Here is a 26262-nt window from a genome sequence, read left to right as displayed (position 1 = left end):
GACTACTTAGGTGAGAAACTGATTATTACTGTGAGCCAATTTGGGGTCCTGGAGAAAGGGTCATTTCAAGCTAATGGAAGAGTGCCTCTTTTAATAGAGGATAGGAAGCTTCTAGATCATGGGACTGTCTAGCAGTCATTCATGATATCCGTGTAGACCATATAGTTAGGTTGATTCCAAGCAGACTGGGCACGCTGGTCCATAGTTCAGTGCCAATTTCCTCTCCCCTCTTTTTTATTATCACTATGGATGCATGGATTTCTATTGTTGTTTAATCAATTCCCTTCATTATTGTTTTTGATGCTCAAATTGTCCCAAATTTGGCCAGTGGAAACTTCTTGAGACTCCTTCAAGCTGGCTCCTGTGACCTTTTGACATGACTTCATTAGTCTTTGACCACTTCCTATGGACATCTCTGGTTTTAAAAGCTGTTTATATGATATTTATTTGCTGAAATTCCTATAACATCTGTCCATTGGTTTTGGTTCTACTTTTTGCAGGAACAGAACATTTTATTTCTTCCATGTGGAATGTTATGTGACTTAAACACATATTATGGCTGGGTTGGAGCAATTCTGTGAAACCGCTTCACTAACATTACACAAGTATATAAATCATTAATTTAGGCCTACTCATATGCTCACTTCATCCCTAATCCTCACACTTTAGGATGTCTATTACACACACTTATTACTTAATTCAATTTCTGAAAGCTGCTGAGAGTTTAAAGATTTGTTTCCAAGGTTCCATCAAATTTTCCCATATCAAAATGGCTGCATCAAAGGAGCCGGGTCATAATTTCCTATATATGATCTGGGATAGATTCATGCACTGGTTGGAGCCAGTCCTTGGTACTACTAGAGTAACCACTAAAGTATATGAAATACTGCATTAATACTTAAGGGCCAAATCGCACCCAGCATTAGTTATTAAAGTTATCCTAACAATCCTCCAATATTTTCATACAGGTTTTTGCAGTTTATTACAACTTATTTATATATAAAGAGCATGTAAATGCAGATGTGCCCTCTTTCTAGGGTATATCCAATCAGCATTACCTATTACCATATATATTTGCTCAGGCCGGTCAAGAAAAGCCTGATGAGCCTAGAGCAAACAATGTCCCTGCCCTAATAGATGAACGGTACTCTGTCTTCTAGAATACATAGAGGCAAATAGCAACACTTCAGGAGGGCACAGGAACTCTAGTTCCTCTGTTTGTAGACATATTTCCGGTATCTGACAACTTAATCAGATCGTGTTAAATACACAGAATAGTATACTGTTTTATTTATATTTCTTATTCCTTTTCCAGTATGGTCAAAGCACACTGAAGGCAGAAAGAATCCTTATCAAGTGCTTTGTAACTCTGGGCAGGGAGAAGGAAATGGTCACTCACTATAGTACAATAATAATAATAAAATAATAATTTAAAATAATAAAATACATAATAATAAAATGTGACTTTCAAGAACGAAGATGATAGAACAGGGAAAAAGAAACCTACTGCCTAATTTCTAGGTAATTACATATGGCTTTTCGAATGATGTGAAATTTTGACATTTCTGAATAGTAATAGGAAAAACATAAAACAAATGACAAAGAGAAGACAATGTAAGAGAAATACTAAAGGCAAGAGTAAATCAAATCAACAGGTCAAGGGAAAAACCACAAAAGTATACCAATCATCCAGAAGGTACCTTTGTTCAGAAGAGGAAGGAAGTCAGGTGCTTTTTCCCGAAAAACCCTTTGAGCATCTTCAGCTTTCATTGACACCTCCTTTGTCTGAACCAGGAAAAAGCCTTTACCAACCAGCTGTGGGAAATAAAATTTCATTTACATTTTTAAATGACCTGAGACTAAAACAATATTTTCCTATTCTATAATTTTTTTGTATAAAATACAACACAGTGCTCTGATTTTTGTTTTAGTTATAACTGTAATTAATTCAGGGTGTTTGCTATAAACAAGTTTTCACATACACAAGATTCTTTCTTCCAGATGGGTGGTTCCGATTAAGAATTAGTACTGCCACTCCAATAAAGATGTTAAAAAAAAAAAAAAAGAATTAGTACTGCCTACTGTTACAATTAAGGGTCAAATAAATGTAAATTAGCCCTCAAAATTTTAAACTTTATTAAAAAAATTTTGTTGACTGAAACTAACAGAAGCTTTAGTTTGGTGACACTGTCCAGTGAGAGGAGGATGGTTAAGTAAAGTATGGTACATTCACAAGATAAAATACCATAGTTTGTTAAATATAACAAATAATAAAAGGGGGAAAGCTTATATAATACTGTTAATTTTAAAAAGCATGATTCAAATTTATATAGTATAGCACAATAACGCTAGAATACACTTATGGAGTACTTACTATGTGCCAGGCAGTTTTATGTGTTCTACAGGTAAAACACGTTTAACCCTCTCACGAGGCAGGTACTATTATTACTCTCATTTTACAGATGAGAAACTAAAGCACAGAGTGGTTAAGAAATCTGCCCATGGCCACACAGCTCTTAAGGGACAGAGCTGTGACTTGAACCCAATTAAACTGATTACGGACTAAATAAATTAAAAATTATTCCTACAAAGACAATTCAAGGTACAGCACATTATGGATGATATTTAAACTTATTTCTACTCTTCTTTATTTCTACAGTTCTCTACAATGAGTACACATTAATTTTTTTAATAATTATGAAAGAAGTTTTTAAAAATGCAAAGCGATTCAACCAATTAAAGCCTATTGAGTTTTTAATTATAAAAGTAACAAATAGGCTCAATACGGAACATTTTTTTTAAACATTTAAAAAATAAAAAACAGAAACAAAGAAATATCAACCAAAGTGCTACCACTCAAAGATGCCACTGCTATATAGGTATACTTCCTTTTTTTTTTTTTTGGCCACACTGCGTGGCTTGTGGGATCTTAGTCTTAGTTCCCCCGACCAGGGATGGAACCCGTGCCCCCTGCAGTGGAAGCACGGAGTCCTAACCACTGGACCACCAGGGAAGTCCCGGTATACTTCCTTTTACCCTTCCGGTTTTAATTTTCCCCCCATTACAGAAATAATGCATGTTTTATGTAAAATCCATAGAGCTACGAACAAGAAAAGAAAACCCTGCTCTTAATCCACTTCCTAAAAAGAACCACAACTGTCAACATTTTAGTATATATAACTCTCCAGACTTATCTACTTTAAAAAAAAATCAGATACGTAATATTCTACAAATTTTCACTTATTCGGTTGTGAACATTTTCCAACTATTCTACTATAAAATCAGTTTTAATGGTTGATAGTATTTCATTCTATGGCTACGTTATTCCATACCATTTCATCAAATTGGATTCAAACTCAAATCCTTTTCCAGAGCCCTCAATGCTGCCTCAGAAAAAGAGAAACATCCATACAAAAGTAGCAGAAAATTACATAAACATCACTGCCAGATAATGACTGCAAAGTTACTTAAATTATCAGAAACAATCCCACATCTGTTTCTAATTCTCTAGACTGCTCAATACCTCTCATTTTATAGTCAGACACATAAACTGTCAAAAGTAAGATGATTAATTCAAAACACTGTTACCTAAAAACAATGAACTATGAAACTAGTATATTTATTTTGATATTTCACTGCAGACATGTGAAGAGACTCTTTTTCATGAAAATTCTTCTACTTTTAAAGACTTGAAAATAGAGGTAACTACCCAACTTAAATTATACAATACTTCCAAACAATTCAAACTACTTTTACTTTAATTTATCCTGTGCTTATCTGTGATATAGTTAAGAGGCAGCAAGAAATCTGATTTTTAGGTAAGAAAACCGAGGCCCAGTAACTTCTCTTGACTCCTATGGAATGTGCTTTCTGGTTTACCCAGTTTTTCTGGACTTCCTACTCTCTCAAGTTTTACACTTCCTACCTTAAAAAATCATTATGATATGTTTAATTTATGAAAACACTATGAAACAAAATTCTGTGCTACTCCTAGGGTTTAACAAAACCAGAGTTAGCAATCACAGTTCCAGTCTAAGCCGTTCTAAGACATTTGTGTTATGATACGAGAAAAGACTCAAGTTTCATTTTTTTCCGTCTCAGCATTAACTAGCTTCTACACATATTTTCCAGGGAACTCGAGCTTCATTTTTTAAAAAATATGTAATCGCTCTCTTGATATGTAAGTTACTGGTCTTTCAGCACGTTGTGATACCCTCTTCACATGTACTTAGCGTTTTCTTCTTTTTGTTCTCTTAATTCTGTGATTTCAGAATTAGTTAGGATAACTCTAGCCAAAAAGTCCCAGGATTTTTCCTTCTAGGCTGGAGGGTAGTATCTGCCTTGCCTCCACACACTTACGGTCACATTCCAGCTCCACCAGGCATTTATCAACTTTCCTTTACCACTGAGGCAGCATAATAGCATCATGCTTAAGGGTTAAGACTATGGCCTACAAAGCCAAACTGCCTGGATTTAAATCATGGCTCTGCTACTTACCAGCAAGTGACCTTTTGCAAGTTACTTACCTTCTCTGTGGCTCATTTTTCTTATCTGTATAAAGAGGAACAATGGCACCTATTTCATAGGTTACTCCTGAATTAAGTGAGTTAATTCACTTAAATACTGTACAACAGTCACCTGACGTATAATAAACACTATATTAACTGTCAGCTATTATTATTATTGTCATCATTTTTGTTACTGTTATTGTTGGATTTTTATTTAAGTTATTTTGTAATCCAGAAGGACATCTAAAGAACATCACTCTTCCTGGTCATATTGCGAAAAGTGCACACAACAGTGCCATTTCATACAACAGATATCAAAAGTTAAAAGGTTAAGAACATCTGATGACTCATGAAGAATGACAGTGTTTGTTTTGATGGTTTTTTTCTTTAAACGTACTGTACATTCTTTATGACCTCTCCTCATTATCTACCAAAAAGGAGTTTAACCTGAATAATTACCTCTCTTGAAGACTGTATGTAGATTTTTAAGAAAATCACCATACAGTATAATGAAAATGTTTACCTCTCAGATGTTGGATTAACATGTGATTAGATAGCTCAAAGGCCAGAGCACTTTCTCTATATCTCACCAGATCCATAGCACATTTTTATCAGATTGGCATAATCAAGAAAGAAAATATCAAAGTCTTAAGATTATACTTGGCTTCTGTTGTTTTGAAAACTGGACCTCAGATATACTTTGTGGATTTCAGACATGGGTTTTCTACATTGTAGAATGTATAAGCTACAGAGAGGTGGTCATTTTTCTAGTTTTTTTTTTTCTAAAACCATTCCTTTTGACAGAAGTGTTACAACTTAAAAAAAAAATCCATTCAAAAAGAGTTTTCCATTCACCTCTACATTTCTGGAAGTTTGATTTTTAAATTCAAACAGACTCTTTCTGAAGAAAGCCTGATTAATGGCTAATCAATACATCCTACTGCTGCCTCCCCACTGGAGGAACTGCTGCTTCTGGAGCCCCTAACCTCCACATCCCCATTTATTTTTCAAGTGAAAGCTGCTACCCAAAGAACCCTTCTCTACTCCTGAAAGCACTAAAAGCCCCTGCTCATGAGTCCACAATCTCAGCTGCCACCTCATTGTTTCACACCAACTTCCTCTTCATGGCAATAGGGCAAAGGAATGTAATGTGGAGGTTGCTCTCAGTCAAAACGGGCTCCAAAAGTTGTATGCCTAAATGCCTTTCCCATACCTTAAACAGTTAAAAACTCCAAATAAATTTCCCCACTAAATAATTATAAAAGGTCATCCTTTACTTTGCAGTACTACTTTTGTGAGCTCCCATGGAAATCAGTTATGATAAAGAATGGAAGTTCTTTGAGGGCAGAGAATTTTGTCTATTTATCTCCACTCCCAGCATATATTTCATCAGCTCTAAACTGCCATCAATTGTAAGATGCATTTCAGAGAAGCAAAACTGTGGAAAACAAAGGTGCATCCTATAATCAATGAAAGATGGTGACAGAGTAACCTGCACATAATGAGTGCTTAACAGATGCTTCCTGAATTGAATTGTTTTTAAAAAGTTTCTTTGGGAAAGTATTTGAGGCCTAAGCAACTAGCTTACAGATAAATCCGTAGGGGGCAGAGGACTATAATTTAAGGATTGCCTGTATTTCTAATAGCCAATTTGAAAAGAATGGACGCTCTCCAGAAAGTGGTGTGTTTCTATGCAGGTGTATGTCTGTTTCTCTTCTCTCTCTTCTCCTTACCTCATCAATTAGTTTCCTGGCATTTGCGATAGTATAATCACCAGCAAATAATACCACTAAGCATGACTCATCACTGTTCTTCTGTCTCTGACCCCGGGACACTGGAACGATACTTCTACTGGCTTCTGTGGAAAGGCGGACAGCTTTGAGCTCTTCGGTGGTAGGTAGAGGAACATGGTCCTGAATGACAGCATCTTCTGGAAGAAGGCTCCAATTGAGTTCTCCTGACACAGGTGTAAAGTCATGAATGTTACTCCAGGTATTATTGAAGATACTGAGCCCTGCATCTTTGAACTGGAAAGCTAATTCAGGGTAGTACCACTGAAAACAGCCAAACTTGATATTCGTGGAAGACTCAATAATGGGCTGAGTGGCACAGCACAAAAAGACTTCCAGCTTTCTACAATCCCTCACACGAAACTGTTGGCAGGCTAGTGCGCTCTTGCAATCTCTGCAATTCCGGAAAAACACACTGCCTTTCACCGGTCCCAGAAAAATGACACAGTTAGTACAGTCATCAATAGTAACTGTAGCAGAGTGATCAAAAATATAGATGTTACAGTTCTCACAGTCTTGAATGAGAAACTGTTGTCCTGCCACTTTCCCAGGTAAGCGACCTACTGTTTCATCCTTCAGTCCACTGAACATGTAGTCTTTTGGATCAACCTGCAGGAACAAACACAGACCTTGAGTATTATTGACATTATTCAGCAAACATTAATTGTCTATTGGGAGTCAGGAACGATTTTTATTGCTAAAATAATATGTTCCAACTCTTACTGACTTTGCGACATAATAAGAAAATGAGCAGGACAAAAAACTTTTTTTTTAATAAATACATAAAAGGCATGGGAGGAAGAAAGGGAGAGGAAACTGTTATAGATAAAGAAAGACTCAGGACATACCAACCAAATGATGTGTGGACATTGTTGGATCCTGTTTTAACATCTCAACTGTAAAAGTACTTTTTGGAAACAATTGGGGAAATTCTCATACATACACACAGCATACTGGATGATATTAAGGAATATTTCAGCTTTGAGCCTTTTCTTTTTCTGATGCTTCACTTTTAAAAAACTTCTGCATCTTTAAAACTTCTGAACTTGGAAATACAGCCAGATTGGAATATGTTTCTCTATCTTTCCATAAATTGATGCCTGGGTCTTAGTTTCTAAACCCTGACTGATTTCTGCAGTATGCTACAGAAAATGGAAGCACCTGAAGGCCCAAGAATCACTATATGTCAGAATTTGCATCTACAAATTTGATTGAAACATTTACTGAGCTACTCCTACAATGTAAATTTTCCAAATTTTACCATTTCCATCTTTAGGCGTTTTAAACTAAAGCTCACAGAATCTTTTAAACAGTGTGCCTGGAATCTGTCTCATTATTTTTAAAATTTTAGCTGACCTCTCAAAATATAGTCATTAAAAGACCATTTTGATTTTTCTAAATTACTTTTAAATCTACTTGCACTGTCTTAACCTCTTCGTGAATATTAAATTTCATACAAAACTATTCATGTACCAGAAACAGGCTCCCATAGGTACGGTACACAAAAACTTGATTATTTACAAAGGATAATTTAATCATCTTAATCATTAGCAAATTAGCTTAAAGTGACTTATTCAGTATTACACAATAAATGTTGTACTCATCAGTTTTACACAATGTACTAGAAGTAGTATTGGTCTGTAGCATGAGGCAATAAAAGAGGCACCTGTTTTCTAGTCTCAATTTTGTCACCTATGAGCAACATGAATGAAAAAGGCACTTTAACTTTCTAGATCTTCATTCAACCATTCGGCCATTTGAACACCCAATAGGAGCCAGACATTGTTTTAAGCACCAAAATGAATATGACCAACTCTTTCCATAAAAGAAGTGAACACTAACCTAAACAAATGATTTTAAAACAACCTGGCTGTGTAATGAGAGATGCTCAGAATATTCTGGAAATACAGAGGAGGGACACAAAGCTCAGGGGAGGTAGGGGTGTAAGACTTCCTGTGCAAAGTGAGAATGAATAAGCTGAAGTTCACCAGGTAAAAGGGGTAGGAGTAAAGGATCCTCCCTTCCCATATCAAGCAAAAGTGAAAGAATGAAACAAAAGAAAACTCTTCAGGGAGTGTGAGGAAAAGTGAACATGGTCTGGCGTTACCAGTGATACTGCAATGGGAGCAAATGAAGCTGGAGAGGTAGGCAGGGGCCATATTATGAAGCTTGGAAGTTCTCCGTGGACAAAGGGGTACCACAGAATGATTTAAATAAGCAAAATTTACATTTTAGGAAGATTATTCTGGTAAGAATAAGGACAAGTGGCGTGTGGATCGGAGAGGTGGCTGCAGTCATCCAGAAAGGGCTGGAACTAGAGCAGTGGTTAGCAGGGAAGAGGAAGATGGAATGAATTTGAGAAATACTGAGGAAGGAGAATCAGCCGATTTAGTAATTCAATGGCTGTAGGAGGTAAGGCAGAAGGATGGGTCAAAAATGATTCCTAGTTCTCTAGTCCAGTATTTTTCAACCTTTTTGACTACAATTCACATTAGTACATTCTCCAGCACAGCCCAGTACATGTACTTATGAGTATTTGTACATGTACACATACCAATGAAAGAAAAGTTTCACAAAATAATACTTACCCTTAATTTGTGTTAAACCCCAAATATTTTCTATTATCCCACCCACAGGTTTGAAGAAACACTGCTCTGGTTTATGTGATTGGATGTTGGTAGTGCCACACACCAAAAAAAAAAGAAAAGAAAAAGAAAATATAAGAGGCAGCACAGGTTTAATGTGGGAAGAGGTGTTCAAGCTCTTCCATTTCTAGGATTTTACAGGTGACACACATATATAAAGGTACAGTGTTCCAGTTTGGTCTCTATCAAGATACTGAACTAGCATAGTTGCTGGCTCCCAGTTATCCAAGATCAATCTCAAATGGACCAAGTAAGAAAAACACCAAGAAAAGGGGAAACTATGAGACACCCCTGTGGTGGGTGTGGGAACAGAAAACAGAAAAGGAAACTCAGATTTCTTCTCTTGCTTCTCCCCTTCCCAAATCTTGAGACAACAATGCTTCCCCTACACCTGCTAGGACTCAGACCTCTGGTCCAGATTTCCCTGGGAGCAAATTCAGGGCAGGGCAGAAACCCTGTGCTGGTGAAGAGCTGAGAAAAATGGGTGGGGATGAACTTTGACAGTGGTTCAGGACCTCTCCAGATCCTCAGAACTGGCAAATTAAAATCTAAGGAGTGTCTTCTAATGCTGCTTCTCAAGTACTGATTGGTCAAATGAACCAAAAAAAAAAAAATCAACAAGGATCTAGGAGATCCAAACCACACAATGAATAAGTTTGAGTTCTGCACCCAACTAGTAGAGTATACTCACATTTTTTCTCAAGCACACATTGAAGGATTTTTAAAAAAATCATGTACTAGTACTAGATCATAAAGAAAGCCTCAACAAATTTTAAATAATAGATAACTTACAGGCTATTATATGCGACCAAGATGCAATTAAATTAGAAGTTAATAACAAAAGATACTTTAAAAAATCTTTGCCTATTTGAAAATTTAAAAAACACACTGCTAAATAACTCAAGGATTAAAGAAATCATAATCAAAACCTAAAAATACTTAGGATTAAATGTTAAAACACCAGCTATGGAATGCAGCAAAAATGGTGCTTAAATAGCTACAATAAAAACTCTCAAATTAATGAGTTAAATGTCCATCTTAAGAAATTAGACAATAAATAGTAGAATAAACCTACTTTCTGTAGTAGAAGGAAAAAAGATAAAAATAATGGAGAGATTAATGATTTAGAACTCAAATATACAATAGAAAACATCAGCAAAGCCCCAAATAGGTTTTTTTTTGGGGGGGGGAAACTAAAAAATGGGAATTCCCTGGTGGTCCAGTGGTTAGGGCTCCACGGTTCCATTGCAGGGGGCATGGGTTCAATCCCTGGTCGGGGAACTAAGATCCCGCTAGCTGCGCAGCATGGCCAAAACAAAAAAACAAACAAACAAAAAAACAAAACCAAAAATTAGGCAAACTTCTGGCATGGATGATCAAGAGAATAAGAACAAAAACAGTATGAATGAAAGGGGCGTATAATTATAAATAAAGTAGAAGTTAAAAAGAGAATAACAACAACTATATACCAACAATTTAAAAAACATTTTGTCCATGAAATGAATGCATCTCTTAAAAAATAACTTACCACAGCGAATTTGAGAAGTTAAAAGCTTAAATAAAAAGCTATTACTACTAAAGAAATAGAAGCAGTGGCTAAAGTGTTCCCACAAAGAAAACACCAGGCCCTGATGGTTTTATAAGCAGATTCTAGTTTTATTCATCCCAGTTTTATGCAAACCTTTAAAGACAATAGAAAAAGAAGCAACAGTCCTAATTCATGCTACTAGTCTGTCCAGCAAGAAATAAGAAAAACAAAGATATAACAAAAGAAAATTTTAGGTCCATTTCACTCATGCCTATAGATGTTTTTAAAAAATTGTCAATTAAATCAATCCTGTAAGACGAGAAAGCACCACAACCAAGTTGGATTTGTCTCAGGTTGTGTAAAAATGGTTCATTATTAGAAAACCTTTCAGCGTAAGTCACTAACTACTATGTGATATCAACTCACATTTTAGTCCTAACTCCTATCACCCTCCTATGGGAACTTTTTTCTTCAGTAGATCTGACGCACTTGCTGTAACTTGTCTATGCCCTCTGATTCTCCTTTGCCCAGAAGGCTCTCTCCTAGTTCTTCTACTTGCCCACCTGTCACACTTTTCTTGTGACGCTTTCCAGTTCCCTCAACCAGAAGCCTACTCTCCTTTTTCTGAGTACCTACATTACATTAAATACCAATCTACATCCCCTTATGTATCTAAAACTTTGGGCTTGAATCCTGTAACCAATCTATTTAAAACAGAAACACCTCCTCCAATAATATTACCTCTTTACCCATCTGTATTTTTCTCCAAAGCACTTAGCTTCTTTTTAACACACTATATATGAACTGTATTTATTGTCAGTCTCCCTGCTGCCCTCCATTAGAACATAAACTACATGAGTGAAGGGATTATCTGTTTTGTTCACCCGTTTTCCCCAGACTTAGAAAAGTGCCTGGCACCACAGAGGCCCTGCACACATAATTATTGAATCCATTTTAACTACTTAACCTTCATTACCTCAGAGTATAACCAGAAGTAGGTGGTCTCCAGGTATCTCTTAAATAAACAAATATGAAGGGTAACTGAGATTGATGATCATACACTTCTCCACACCCCATCTCTCTACTTCATCCCCAAAGAAGACAGACTCTGAAATGTATTTTTAGGGACATTCACTTAGGTCACTGTTCAAGTTGGCCAACTTCTGAGTAGGAAGATAATTATACACAAAGCCAGGCAGAGGCACTCCTTTTAATGTCAGTCCTGGGTCTCTCCATTTTACATACTCTTCTGCCCCTACCTGCAGTAAAAGGAGGCTGAGGCTGCCTTCTACTTGGTAGAGCCAGTGGAAGGGGATGGGAATGTGGTCATGGAGTAGGCTAATGGGATCTTGATCTAGTCAGGAACATGCAAGAGGGGTTTAAGTTGGTTCTGCTTTAGGCCTTAAGGAGGATAAAAAACGTTCTCTGGTCTTCTTCAGCTTGTCTTCTCAGCACCAGTCTACCTCCCACAGTGGGAGTGAGATGATCTAGAGTGCCACCAATAGGTTTTTTTGAAAAGGAGTCCAGGAGTTGGCCTGTCTCTACCAAGGCCTCAAACTCAATGAGCAAGGGGAGTCTTCAAGCTTCAGTTTATGGTTTCTCTCACTGTACCAGAAACTCCTTAAAACCTTTATGTAAAATTTTGTGTGTATTTTCCTGGAGAATTGATTTGGGCTTCAAGATTCTGGCCAAATTATCTTTGCCTAAGACACAGACAGCAAGTTCAAAAGTTTGCAAGCATATTTATCTCAGAATTAAATAGGAAACAAACCACTGTTTGGATAAAGAGAAAAAATAAAAGTTAATACTTCTTACTAAAAGGAATTCAGCTAATTTTTTGGCATGGGAAATGATATATATTATAAATGTACAGTATTAAACAGAAATTTCAACTATATTAATTATAATATATTATAATTAGTACTATATTAGTAGTTGTAGTTGAGACTTGTTGCAAATGCAGAAAGAAAATCTATTCTTAACTTTAAAATTACTGGGCTGCTGTCTTAGTCTGCTTGGGCTGTGTTATGGACTGAATGTTTGTGTCCTCTCAAAATTCATATGTTGAAGCTCTAACCCCCCAATGTGATGGTATTTGGAGGTAATTAGATTTAGATGAGGTCGTGAGGGAGGGGCCCTCACGATGGGATTAGTGTCCTTATAAGAAGAGATCTCTCTCTCCCTCCATGCAGGCAGGCACCGAGGAAAGGCCACGTGAGCACATAGCAAGAAGGCGGCTGACTACAAGCAGGAAGCAGGCTTTCCCCAGTAAGAACTGCAGAACTCTTGGCACACTGCAAGTCTGTCCAAATCCCTGCACTAACAGACTTGACCAAACTCTAGCATGGCTTCTACTAGCACAAGGCTTTGTCCCTAGAATGACCCCAGGTCCCCATTAAAATGCCTGCCTGAGGAAGCTCAACTCCACAGGAAATTTTACTATTTGTTCTAGCCAACATCTGATGATAGGCCACTGACCTCCCTTTCTTAAAGCATTTACTAAAAAGGGCTTACAATTGTGACTGTATCTCTTACTAATGAGAAGTGTCCTTCTCAAGGACCTGAGATCCATTCCTATGAAATGTAATTATTAGGAAGGATAGGGCCTCTGTTTACCAGTCTCTGTGGGAGGATAAGATCCTAACTTCTAAAACTGCCAGCTAACACGGCTGGCCTAATCTTATTTACACGGACCAACTTTGTAATTTTTCACTTCTCTGACTCTACTGAGTCCCTGCTCTCCCCGTTCCCTCATTCTTCCTTCAATGGCTTAAGTCACCTCTGCACAAATCAGAATGGAGCTCAGCTCCTTCCCCCGTCAGTAGTTACTGAACAAAATCTGTTTTCACTGCTTTAACTAATGTCCAGCTGTATTTATCTCTGACACCAGACACTGGATCTGTTGGTACCTTGATCTTGTACTTCCGAGCCTCCAGAACTGTGAGAAATAAATTTCTGTTGTTTAACCCACCCAGTCTATGGTATCTTGTTACAATGGCCTGAGCAGACCAAGACTGGCTGCCATAACAAAATAATACAGACTGGGTAGCTGAAACAACAGAAATTTATTTCTCACAGTTCTAGAGGCTGGGAAGTACAAAATCAAGGTGCCATTGTGGTTGGCTTCTGGTGAGACCTCTCTTCTTATCCTGCAGATGGTTGCCTTCTTGAATTATCCTCACATGGTCTTTCCTGGGTGGGTGCATGGCAAGCTTTCTGATGCCTCTTCATATAAGGACACTAATCCTATCAGATCAAGGCCCCATCGTCATGACCTCATTTAACCTTAATTACTTCCTTACAGGCCCCATCTCCAAACAGAACCACACTGGGAGTTACGGTTTCAACATATGAATTTGGAGGCGGCTGGGGGGGTGTGGTGGGGAACCACAAACAATCAGTCCATAACTGCTGCCAATGCTGAGGAGTTAAATGTGATTTACTACTCTACATATTTTATCTAGACACCTCAGTTCTCGTAGTTCACTGGGTGAAATTAATCCTATAGCTAAAGAGTTCTAGAGTATAAAATTATTTGGACTATCATTATGATCTACAAAGGAGAAACTTAGGATTTACGTTGCTGTACTTACTTTCTCAACAATTCCTGAAAGCTCTTCAAAACAAAACGTGATAATAAAAAACTTGAAGCTTAGTACCATAATAATTTTGCAAAAGTTACTAGTTCTCAAAGTGACCAAAATCACAAACATGAAAGGTGAAGTTTTTTAACTACTTTTTCACAAGAATCACTTATGAAGTGAGCTTAGTTTAGGTCATATTTCTAACTACAATGCTTGAAAGGTAGTGGATATACTCTCAAAAATCAAAGAAACATTTCAGGAGTTGGAATTCACCTGATATAGCTAAAAAACTAAGGTAAGTATTATTTTCCTAACAGAAAACAAAAGTGAACATCTTATTCTTTCACTGAGAAGTTATGCAAATTTTTCATTAAAATTCACCTCCACAGTTAAACTTCCATAGTGATAATCTGAGATGAAATAATGGCATTTGTTAGTTTTAATGGAAATCTGGTCTGGGTAGAAGTTCAAAATAAGACTCAGGAGTATAAGGAGCACTATATAGGCACCAGGCACCATTCTAAGTGCTTTATAATCATTCACTCAATCCTCATAAAAACCCCTATGAGGGTTGTATACTATAATTATCTCTATTTTACAGATGAGAAAATTGAGGCACCCAGAGGCTAAATAACTTACCCAAGGTCACACAGTAAATACTTGAGCTGAGTCTCAGACCTAGGCAGTCTGGCTCCTAAGTACATTCTCTTGGCTGCTTCTTCGTATTCAACCATATTCAAACAGAAACCAATGTTTACTAGGTGAATAAATCAATGGAACAGAATAGAATTTAAAAACAGACTTATGTATATATTGACAAAGGTGCAAAGGCAATTCAATAGAGAAAGGATAATCTTTTCAACAAATGGTGCTGGAACAATTAGACATCTATATGTAAAAAAATAAAGAATCTCCCATACCTTGTATCATATTTAACAATTAACTCAAAATGGATCATAGAACCTAAATATAAAACCAAAAACTCTAAAACTTCTAGAAGAAAACAGAAGAGAAAACGTTTGCAACCTTGGTTAGGCAAAGATTTCCTAGATGTGAAACCAAAAACATGATCCATAAAAGAAAAAACTGAAAATTGGGCTTTTATCTAAATTTTGAAAACTTTTGTTCTTCAAAAGACACTATTAAGGGACTTCCCTGGCGGTCCAGTGGTTAAGACTCCGAGTTTCCACTGCAGGGGGTGTGGGTTCGATCCCTGGTTGGGGAAGTAAGATCCCGCACGCTGCGTAGCAAAAAAACAATAAATAAAATGTGAATCTTTAAAAAAAAAAAGACACTATTAAGAGAAGGCAAGTCATTATTTGGGAAAAAAGTATTTGCAAGACACACATGACAAGGGACTTGTATCCAGGATATATAAAAAACTCTCAAAACTCAATAATAAGAAAACAAATAACCCAGTAAAAAAAATGGGCAAAAGGTTTTAATAAACACTTCACCAAAGAAAATATACAGATGGCAAATAAGTACATGGAAAAATGCTCCACAAATAATTAGTCATTAGGGAAATGCAAATTAAGCCACAATGCAATACCACTACACTCCTATTTGAATGGCTAAAAATTTTTTAAAAACTGACCATACCAAGTGCTGGTGAGGATGCAGAGAAACTGGATTTCTCATACATTACTGACGGGAATGCAAATAGCACAGCTGCTTTGGAAAACGGTTTGGCAGTTTCTTATAAAGTTTAATATACAATTTCCATATGACTCAGAAATCCTACTCCTAGGTATTCACTCAAGTGAAATGAAAGCTTATGTTTATTCAAAAACCTGTATGCAAATGTTTATGGTAGTTTTATTCATAATTATCAGAATTTGTAAACAACCTAAATGTCCTTCAACTGGTGAATGGATAAACAAATGTGGTAAATCCATAAAATGGAACTCCTGATACATGCAACAACATGGATGAATCTTAAATGTGTCATGCTAAGTGAAAGAAGCCAGACTCAAAAGGTTACCTACTACATGATTCCATTTATAAGACATTCTCAAAAAGATAAAACTATAGGGATAAAAAACAGATCAGAGGCTGGAGGCAGAGTTGACTACAAAGGAGCACGAGGAAATTTGGGGGGAATTATGGTACTGTTCTATATCTTGATTATGGTGATAGTTACATGACTGTATTTGTCTGTCAAAACTCACAGAACTGTACACTTTAAAAGGGTAAATTTTACGTTATGTAAATTACACTTCAATTAAAATAAATTATTTAAAACTTACACATTGTTAAGTCACTTTCAAGGCAACATAGTTATGTAGCTGAAAGGTAATTTCATGAGTGAAAATAACAAATACCAGTACCTTGATCTTATATACATTGATGACAAGAGAAGGTGAAGTACTATACTTATATAACACACCATGTTGCTAAATATATAACCACAAAATAGAATTATGAAATTTTAGGATTAGAAAGGATTTTTCATATCATCTAATTGATTTTTAATCTAATTGTACATCCTGTCACATTCTCTCTGTTCATTCAGATTTGCCTGAATGCTTCTAACGATGCTTACCTCTTCTCTTAAGATGCTCAAAGAATTAAAGAACTGGAAGGGATCTTAGGAAATTGAGGGCTGGAAAAGCTAAATGACTTGCCAGTGAGATACAGTACAGGGCAGAATGCAAATTAAAACCCCAGTCCCATACACTTTCCACTCCAGGCGCTTTTCCCCTTTTCCCACTTTATATGAGTGAAGAAATTGGAACCCCCATACACTGCTGGTGAAAATGTAAATGGTGCAGACACTCTGAAAAACAGTTTGGCAGATTCTCACAAAGTTAACCATAGAGTTACTATATGACCCAGGAATTCCACTCCTAAGTATATATCGAAAAGAAATTAAAACATATGTCTACACAAAAGCTTGTACACAGGAGAGGAGAGAAGATGGCGGAAGAGTAAGACGCGGAGATCACCTTCCTTCCCACAGATACAGTAGAAATACATCTACACGTGGAACTGCTCCTACAGAACACCCACTGAACGCCAGCAGAAAACGTCAGACCTCCCAAAAGGCAAGAAACTCCCCCCGTACTTGGGTAGGGCAAAAAAAAGAAAAAAGAAATAACAGAGACAAAAGAATAGGGACGGCACCTGCACCAGTGGGAGGGAGCTGTGAAGGAGGAAAGGTTTCCACGCACTAGGAAGCCCCTTCGTGGGCAGAGACTGCGGGTGGCAGAGGGGGGAAGCTTTGGAGCCACGGAGGAGAGCGCAGCCACAGGGGTGCGGAGGGCAAAGCGGAGAGATTCCCGCACTTCCCGCACGGAGGCTCGGCGCTGACCAGCACTCACCAGCCCGAGAGGCTTGTCTGCTCAGCCGCCGGGGCGGGCGGGGCTGGGAGCTGAGGCTCGGGCTTCGGTCGGATCGCAGGGAGAGGACTGGGGTTGGCGGCGTGAACACAGCCTGAAGGGGTTAGTGCACCACAGCTAGCCGGGAGGGAGTCCGGGAAAAAGTCTGCAGCTGCCGAAGAGGCAAGAGACTTTTTCTTCCCTGTTTCCTGGTGCGCGAGGAGAGGGGATTCAGAGCGCCGCCTAAACGAACTTCAGAGACGGGCGCGAGCCGCGGCTAACAGCGCAGACCCCACAGCAACAGGGGCGCAGAGGGAAAAACGGAGAGATTCCCGCACAGAGGCTCGGCGCCGAGCAGCGCTCACCAGCCCGAGAGGCTTGTCTGCTCCCCCGCCGGGGCGGGCGGGGCTGGGAGCGGAGGCTCGGCTTCGGTCGGATCGCAGGGAGAGGACTGGGGCTGGCGGCGTGAACACAGCCTGAAGGGGTTGGTGCACCACAGCTGGCTGGGAGGGAGACCGGGAAAAGGTCTGCAGCTGCCGAAGAGGCAAGAGACTTTTTCTTGCCTCTTTGTGTCGTGGCGCGCAAGGAGAGGGGATTCAGAGCGCCGCCTAAACAAACTCCAGAGACTGGCGCGAGCCGCGGCTATCAGCGCGGACCCCAGAGACGGGCGTGAGACGCTGGGTCTGCTGCTGCCGCCTCCAAAAAGCCTGTGTGCGAGCACAGGTCACTCTCCACACCGTCCCTCCCGGGAGCCCGTGCAGCCCGCCACTGCCAGCGTCCCGTGATCCAGGGACACTTACCCGGGAGAACGCACTGCGCACCTCAGGCTGGTGCAACGTCACGCCGGCCTCTGATGCCACAGGCTCGCCCCGCCTCCTCTGTACCCCTCCCTCCCTGCGGCCTGGGTGAGCCAGAGCCCCCGAAGCAGCTGCTCCTTTAACCCCGTCCTGTCTGGGCGGGGAACAGACGCCCTCAGGCGACCTACACGCAGAGGCGGGTCCAATTCCAAAGCTGATCCCCAGGAGCTGTGCGAACAGAGACGAGGAGGGGATATCTCTCCCAGCAGCCTCAGAAGCAGCGGATTAAAACTCCACAAACAACTTGATGTGCCTGCATCTGTTGAATACCTGAATAGACAACGAATCATCCCAAATTCAGGAGGTGGACTTTGGGAGCAGGATATATTAATTTTTCCCCTTTTCCTTTTTTTTGTGAGTATATATGTATATGCTTCTGGGGGAGATTTTGTCTGTATAGCTTTGCTTTATAATAGCTTTATTTTACTTCACTATATTATAGCCTCTTTCTTTCTTTCTTTCTTTCTTTCTTTCTTTCTTTCTTTCTTTCTTTCTTTCTTTCTTTCTATTTTTTCTCCCTTTTACTCTGAGCCGTGTGGACGAAAGGCTCTTGGTGCTTCAGCCAGGCATCAGGGCCGTACCTCGGAGGTGGGAGAGCCAACTTCAGGACACTGGTCCACAAGAGACCTCCCAGCTCCACGTAATACCAAACGGCAAAAATCTCTCAGAGATCTCCATCTCAACATCAAGACCCAGCATCACTCAATGACCAGCAAGCTACAGGGCTGAACACCCTATGCCAAACAACTAGCAAGACAGGAACACAGCCCCATCCATTAGCAGAGAGGCTGCCTAAAATCATAATAAGGCCACAGACACCCCAAAATACACCACCAGACGTGGACGTGCCCACCAGAAAGACAAGATCCAGCCTCATCCACCAGAGCTCAGGCACTAGTTCCCTCCACCAGGAAGCCTACACAACCCACTGAACCAACCTTAGCCACTGGGGACAGATACCAAAAACAACGGCAACTACGAACCTACAACCTGTGATAAGGAGACCCCAAACACAGTAAGATAAGCAAAATGAGATGACAGAAAAACACACAGCAGATGAAGGAGCAGGGTCAAAACACACTAGACTTAACAAATGAAGAGGAAATAGGTAGTCTACCTGAAAAAGAATTCAGAATAATGATAGTAAGGATGATCCAAAATCTTGGAAATAGAATAGACAAAATGCAAGAAACATTTAACAAGGACGTAGAAGAACTAAAGAGGAACCAAGCAATGATGAAAAACACAATAAATGAAATTTAAAATACTCTAGATGGGATCAATAGCAGAATAACTGAGGCAGAAGAACGGATAAGTGACCTGGAAGATAAAATGGTGGAAATAACTACTGCAGAGCAGGATAAAGAAAAAAGAATGAAAAGAACTGAGGACAGTCTCAGAGACCTCTGGGACAACATTAAACGCACCAACGTTCGAATTATAGGGGTCCCAGAAGAAGAAGAGAAAAAGAAAGGGACTGAGAAAATATTTGAAGAGATTATAGTTGAAAACTTCCCTAATATGGGAAAGGAAATAGTTAATCAAGTCCTGGAAGCACAGAGAGTCCCATACAGGATAAATCCAAGGAGAAACACGCCAAGACACATATTAATCAAACTGTCAAAAATTAAGGAAAACATATTAAAGGCAGCAAGGGAAAAAAAACAAATAACACACAAGGGAATCCCCATAAGGTTAACATCTGATCTTTCAGCAGAAACTCTGCAAGCCAGAAGGGAGTGGCAGGATATACTTAAAGTGATGAAGGAGAAAAACCTACAACCAAGATTACTCTACCCAGCAAGGATCTCATTCAGATGTGATGGAGAAATTAAAACCTTTACAGACAAGCAAAAGCTGAGAGAGTTCAGCACCACCAAACCAGCTTTACAACAAATGCTAAAGGAACTTCTCTAGGCAAGAAACACAAGAGAAGGAAAACAACTACAATAACAAACCCAAAACATTTAAGAAAATGGGAATAGGAACATACATATCGATAATTACCTTAAATGTAAATGGATTAAATGCTCCCACCAAAAGACACAGGCTGGCTGAATGGATACAAAAACAAGACCCATATATATGCTGTCTACAAGAGACCCACTTCAGACCTAGAGACACATACAGACTGAAAGTGAGGGGATGGAAAAAGATATTCCATGCAAATGGAAATCAAAAGAAAGCTGGAGTAGCAATTCTCATATCAGACAAAATAGACTTTAAAATAAAGACTATTACAAGAGACAAAGAAGGACACTATATAATGATCAAGGGATCGATCCAAGAGGAAGGTATAACAATTGTAAATATTTATGCACCCAACATAGGAGCACCTCAATACATAAGGCAAATACTAACAGCCATAAAAGGGGAAATCGACAGCAACACATTCATAGTAGGGGACTTTAACACCCCACTTTCACCAATGGACAGATCATCCAAAATGAAAATAAATAAGGAAACACAAGCTTTAAATGATACATTAAACAAGATGGACTTAATTGATATTTATAGGACATTCCACCCAAAAACAACAGAATACACATTTTTCTCAAGTGCTCATGGAACATTCTCCAGGATAGATCATATCTTGGGTCACAAATCAAGCCTTGGTAAATTTAAGAAAATTGAAATCGTATCAAGTATCTTTTCTGACCACAACGCTATGAGACTAGATATCAATTACAGGAAAAGATCTGTAAAAAATACAAACACATGGAGGCTACACAATACACTACTTAATAACGAAGTGATCACTGAAGAAATCAAAGGGGAAATCAAAAAATACCTAGAAACAAATGACAATGGAGATACGACGACCCAAAACCTATGGGACACAGCAAAAGCAGTGCTAAGAGGGAAGTTTATAGCAATACAAGCCTACCTCAAGAAACAGGAAACATCTCGAATAAACAACCTAACCTTGCACCTGAAGCAATTAGAGAAAGAAGAACAAAAAAACCCCAAAGCCAGCAGAAGGAAAGAAATTATAAAGATCAGGTCAGAAATAAATGAAAAAGAAATGAAGGAAACAATAGCAAAAATCAATGAAACTAAAAGCTGGTTCTTTGAGAAGATAAACAAAATTGATAAACCATTAGCCAGACTCATCAAGAGAAAAAGGGAGAAGACTCAAATCAATAGAATTAGAAATGAAAAAGGAGAAGTAACCACTGACACTGCAGAAATACAAAAGATAATGAGAGATTACTACAAGCAACTCTATGCCAATAAAATGGACAACCTGGAAGAAATGGACAGATTCTTAGAAATGCACAACCTGCCGAGACTGAACCAGGAAGAAATAGAAAATATGAACAGACCAATCACAAGCACTGAAATTGAAACTGTGATTAAAAACTTTCCAACAAACAAAAGCCCAGGACCAGATGGCTTCACAGGTGAATTCTATCAAACATTTAGAGAAGAGCTAACACCTATCCTTCTCAAACTCTTCCAAAATATTGCAGAGGGAGGAACACTCCCAAACTGATTCTACGAGGCCACCATCACCCTGATACCAAAACCAGACAAAGATGTCACAAAGAAAGAAAACCACAGGCCAATATCACTGATGAACAGAGATGCAAAAATCCTCAACAAACTACTAGCAAACAGAATCCAACAGCACATTAAAAGGATCATACACCATGATCAAGTGGGATTTATCCCAGGAATGCAAGGATTCTTCAATATACGCAAATCAATCAATGTGATACACCATATTAACAAATTGAAGGAGAAAAACCATATGATCATCTCAATAAATGCAAAGAAAGCTTTTGACAAAATTCAACACCCATTTACGATAAAAGCCCTGCAGAAAGTAGGCATAGAGGGAACTTTCCTCAACATAATAAAGGCCATATATGACAAACCCACAGCCAACATTGTCCTCAATGGTGAAAAACTGAAACCATTTCCACTAAGATCAGGAACAAGACAAGGTTGCCCACTCTCACCACTATTATTCAACATAGTTTTGGAAGTGTTAGCCACAGCAATCAGAGAAGACAAAGAAATAAAAGGAATCCAAATCGGAAAAGAAGAAGTAAAGCTGTCACTATTTGCAGATGACATGATACTATACATAGAGAATCCTAAAGATGCTACCAGAAAACTCCTAGAGCTAATCAATGAATTTGGTAAAGTAGCAGGATACAAAATTAATGCACAGAAATCTCTTGCATTTCTATACACTAATGACGAAAAATCTGAAAGTGAAATTAAGAAAACACTCCCGTTTACCATTGCAACAAAAAGAATAAAATATCTAGGAATAAACCTACCTAAGGAGACAAAAGACCTGTATGCAGAAAATTATAAGACACTGATGAAAGAAATTAAAGATGATACAAATAGATGGAGAGATATACCATGTTCCTGGATTGGAAGAATCAACATTGTGAAAATGACTCTACTACCCAAAGCAATCTACAGATTCAATGCAATCCCTATCAAACTACCACTGGCATTTTTCACAGAACTAGAACAAAAAATTTCACAATTTGTATGGAAACACAAAAGACCCCGAATAGCCAAAGCAATCTTGAGAACGAAAAATGGAGCTGGGGGAATCAGGCTCCCTGACTTCAGACTATATTACAAAGCTTCAGTAATCAAGACAGTTTGGTATTGGCACAAAAACAGAAATATAGATCAATGGAACAGGATAGAAAGCCCAGAGATAAACCCACACACATATGGTCACCTTATCTTTGATAAAGGAGGCAAGCATATACAGTGGAGAAAAGACAGCCTCTTCAATAAGTGGTGCTGGGAAAATTGGACAGCTACATGTGAAAGTATGAAATTAGAACACTCCCTGACACCATGCACAAAAATAAACTCAAAATGGATTAAAGACCTAAATGTAAGGGCAGACACTATCAAACTCTTAGAGGAAAACATAGGCAGAACACTCTATGACATACATCACAGCAAGATTCTTTTTGACCCAGCTCCCAGAGAAATGGAAATAAGAACACAAATAAACAAATGGGACCTAATGAAACTTAAAAGCTTTTGCACAGCAAAGGAAACCATAAACAAGACCAAAAGACAACCATCAGAATGGGAGAAAATATTTGCAAATGAAGCAACTGACAAAGGATTAATCTCCAAGATTTACAAGCAGCTCATGCAGCTCAATAACAAAAAAACGAACAACCCAATCCAAAAATGGGCAGAAGACCTAAATAGACACTTCTCCAAAGAAGATATACAGATGGCCTACAGACACATGAAAGAATGCTCAACATCATTAATCATTAGAGAAATGCAAATCAAAACTACAATGAGATATCATCTCACACCGGTCAGAATGGCCATCATCAAAAAATCTAGAAACAATAAATGCTGGAGAGGGTGTGGAGGAAAGGGAACACTCTTGCACTGTTGGTGGGAATGTAAATTGATACAGCCACTATGGAGAACAGTATGGAGGTTCCTTAAAAAACTAAAAATAGAACTACCATACGACCCAGCAATCCCACTACTGGGCATATACCCTGAGAAAACCATAGGTCAAAAAGAGCCATGTACCAAAATGTTCATTGCAGCTCTATTTACAATAGCCAGGACATGGAAGCAACCTAAATGTCCATCGACAGATGAATGGATAAAGAAGATGTGGCACATATATACAATGGAATATTACTCAGCCATAAAAAGAAATGAAATGGAGGTATTTGTAATGAGGTGGATGGAGTTAGAGTCTGTCATACAGAGTGAAGTAAGTCAGAAAGAGAAAAACAAATACAGTATGCTAACAGATATATACGGAATCTAAGGAAAAAAAAAAAAAGGCCATGAAGAACCTAGTGGCAAGACGGGAATAAAGACACAGACCTACTAGAGAATGGACTTGAGGATATGGGGAGGGGGTGGGGTGAGATGTGACAGGGTAAGAGAGTGTCATGGACATATATACACTACCAAATGTAAAATAGAGAGCTAGTGGGAAGCAGCCGCATAGCACAGGGAGATCAGCTCGGTGCTTTGTGACCACCTAGAGGGGTGGGATGGGGAGGGTGGGAGGGAGGGAGATGCAAGAGGGAAGAGAAATGGGAACATATTGTATATGTATAACTGATTCACTTTGTTATAAAGCAGAAACTAACACACCATTGTAAGGCAATTATACTTCAATAAAAATGTTTAAAAAAAAAAAAAAAAAAAAGCTTGTACACAAATATTCATAGCAGCATTATTTGTAATGGCCAAAAAGTGGAAACAATGAAAAGCCGAATGTCCATCAACTAATGAATGGATAAAGAAAACGGACAGTAAAATAAATAAAATTGATTTATAAATAAAATGAAATAAAATATCTACTCTGTTAATGTCATTCAGCAATAAAAAGGAATAAACTACTGATATATGCTATAATATGGATGAATCTCAAAAACATGCTAAGTGAAAGTAACAAAAGACCACATATTGTATGATTCCACTGACAAATGTCCTAAATAAGCAAATCTATAGAGATAGAAAGTAAAACTGTAGTTTCTAGGGGCTAGGAGGAGTGAGGAGTAACTATTTATGGACCTGGGTTTCTTCTGTGAGGGACAAAAATGTTCTAAAATTAGATCATAGTGATAGTAACATAGCCCTGTGGACTTGCTGAAACTATTGAATTGTACACTTTAAATTAGTAAACTGTATGGCATATGAATTTATCTCAATAAAGCTATTTTAAAATGAATAAACAAAGAACTAGTTACTTCCTTTAAGCAGCAAAAACTTTATGTAAAGGATTTAAAACATGTTGACAAGTTTGACACTTCTCCCATCAAGAGGTCCCCTCCCCTTGGACGCAGGTGGACATCTGTGATTGCCTCAACCAACAAAACATAGCAGAAGTAATGCTACATCACTTAAGAGCCTAGTTAGAAAAAGCCATGCAGCTTCTGCCAGTCTCTCTTAGGACACTTGCCCTGGGAACCTAGCCATCACGCCGTGGGGAAGCCCAGGCTACAGGAAGAGGCCTCTGGCCCTTAGCCCCAGCTGAGCTTCCAGCCAAAAGCCAGCATCAACTTGCCAGCCAGCTCTGTGATTAAGTCATATTGAAAGCAGATCCTCCAACCCCCAGTCAAGCTGCTGCAGCTGATGCCAGATAAAGCAAAGAGCCAACCCGGCTAAGCCCTACACAAATTGCAGAGTTGTGAACAAAATAAGTACTTGCCATTATTCTATGCCATTAAGTTTTGGGGTGGTTTGGTATGCAACAATGGATAACTAGAATACCTCACGTACTTAAAAGGCTAAAAACAGCATCTAGCCCCCTACTCAATGCAGACACTTCTTTCTAGTAGGTCTCCATCCAACCTGTGCCTGAATGTTTTGACCAACATGGAGATCAGTTCTTCACAAAGCCACCCTTTCCACTGAAGAACAACTCTGGGAATTATGATCTGCCTTATACTAAGACTGGTTCTGTCCTGCCCAATCTCTGGCCCAAGTTCTATCCTCAGAGGTGACCAGTACTATCTAACCCTCTTTCTCAGGACAGGCCTTTACCTTATTAAACAGTAGAGAAATTTTTACCAGGTTTGATTTTATAACTGAGGAACCTGAATGGACACAAGATGTGTTGTCCATACTCAAAATCACAATTTTCATACCTATGCCATCATTTCTATTGTCTAGAAAGAGTATTGGTATGAATAACTAGAAAATGAAAGCTACTTTTCTGTACTACTCATCTTCCCTTGATACTTAAATATTTCCTGTTTTAACTCAAAAAAGCCAGTCAGCTCTTCAAGGGCAGGGAAAATAATTCTTATAATTTTGAGTTTCCCTTGGTGTTTGAGAACATATATATTGAATAATTTGCCTAGCTATGGGAGGCAGCATACAGATAACAAGGATAAAAGCATTTCCTTCCAAATGATTTAAACACAGATCTTACAATCCAAAAATATTTCTCATCATGTCAATGTAGTAATTGTACAATAAACTTTTTTTTTCCAAGTCAGCAATAGAAAATGAGCTTCTTACGCTGTTGATTACAGTATACCAGTTGT

The 26262-nt window shown here is 38.5% G+C and overlaps 1 protein-coding gene across 1 annotated transcript in view; it reads right to left on the bottom strand.

The window, feature by feature from the left end:
- Positions 1 to 26262, bottom strand: part of RP2 (RP2 activator of ARL3 GTPase) — a 47050-nt gene that overhangs the window by 18404 nt on the left and 2384 nt on the right. The window contains exons 2-3 of the mRNA XM_082378209.1: positions 6242 to 6907; positions 1701 to 1815 (exon numbers count right to left, since the gene is read on the bottom strand). Of these exons, the coding sequence (XP_082234335.1) occupies positions 1701 to 1815; positions 6242 to 6907 (781 nt within the window). The remainder of the gene's footprint in view (positions 1 to 1700; positions 1816 to 6241; positions 6908 to 26262) is intronic.

The sequence above is a fragment of the Balaenoptera borealis genome (genome assembly GCF_965194805.1).
Source record: "Balaenoptera borealis genome assembly, chromosome: X".
Classification (NCBI taxonomy): Eukaryota; Metazoa; Chordata; class Mammalia; order Artiodactyla; family Balaenopteridae; genus Balaenoptera; species Balaenoptera borealis.
This window is presented reverse-complemented; position numbering and strand designations above follow the sequence as displayed.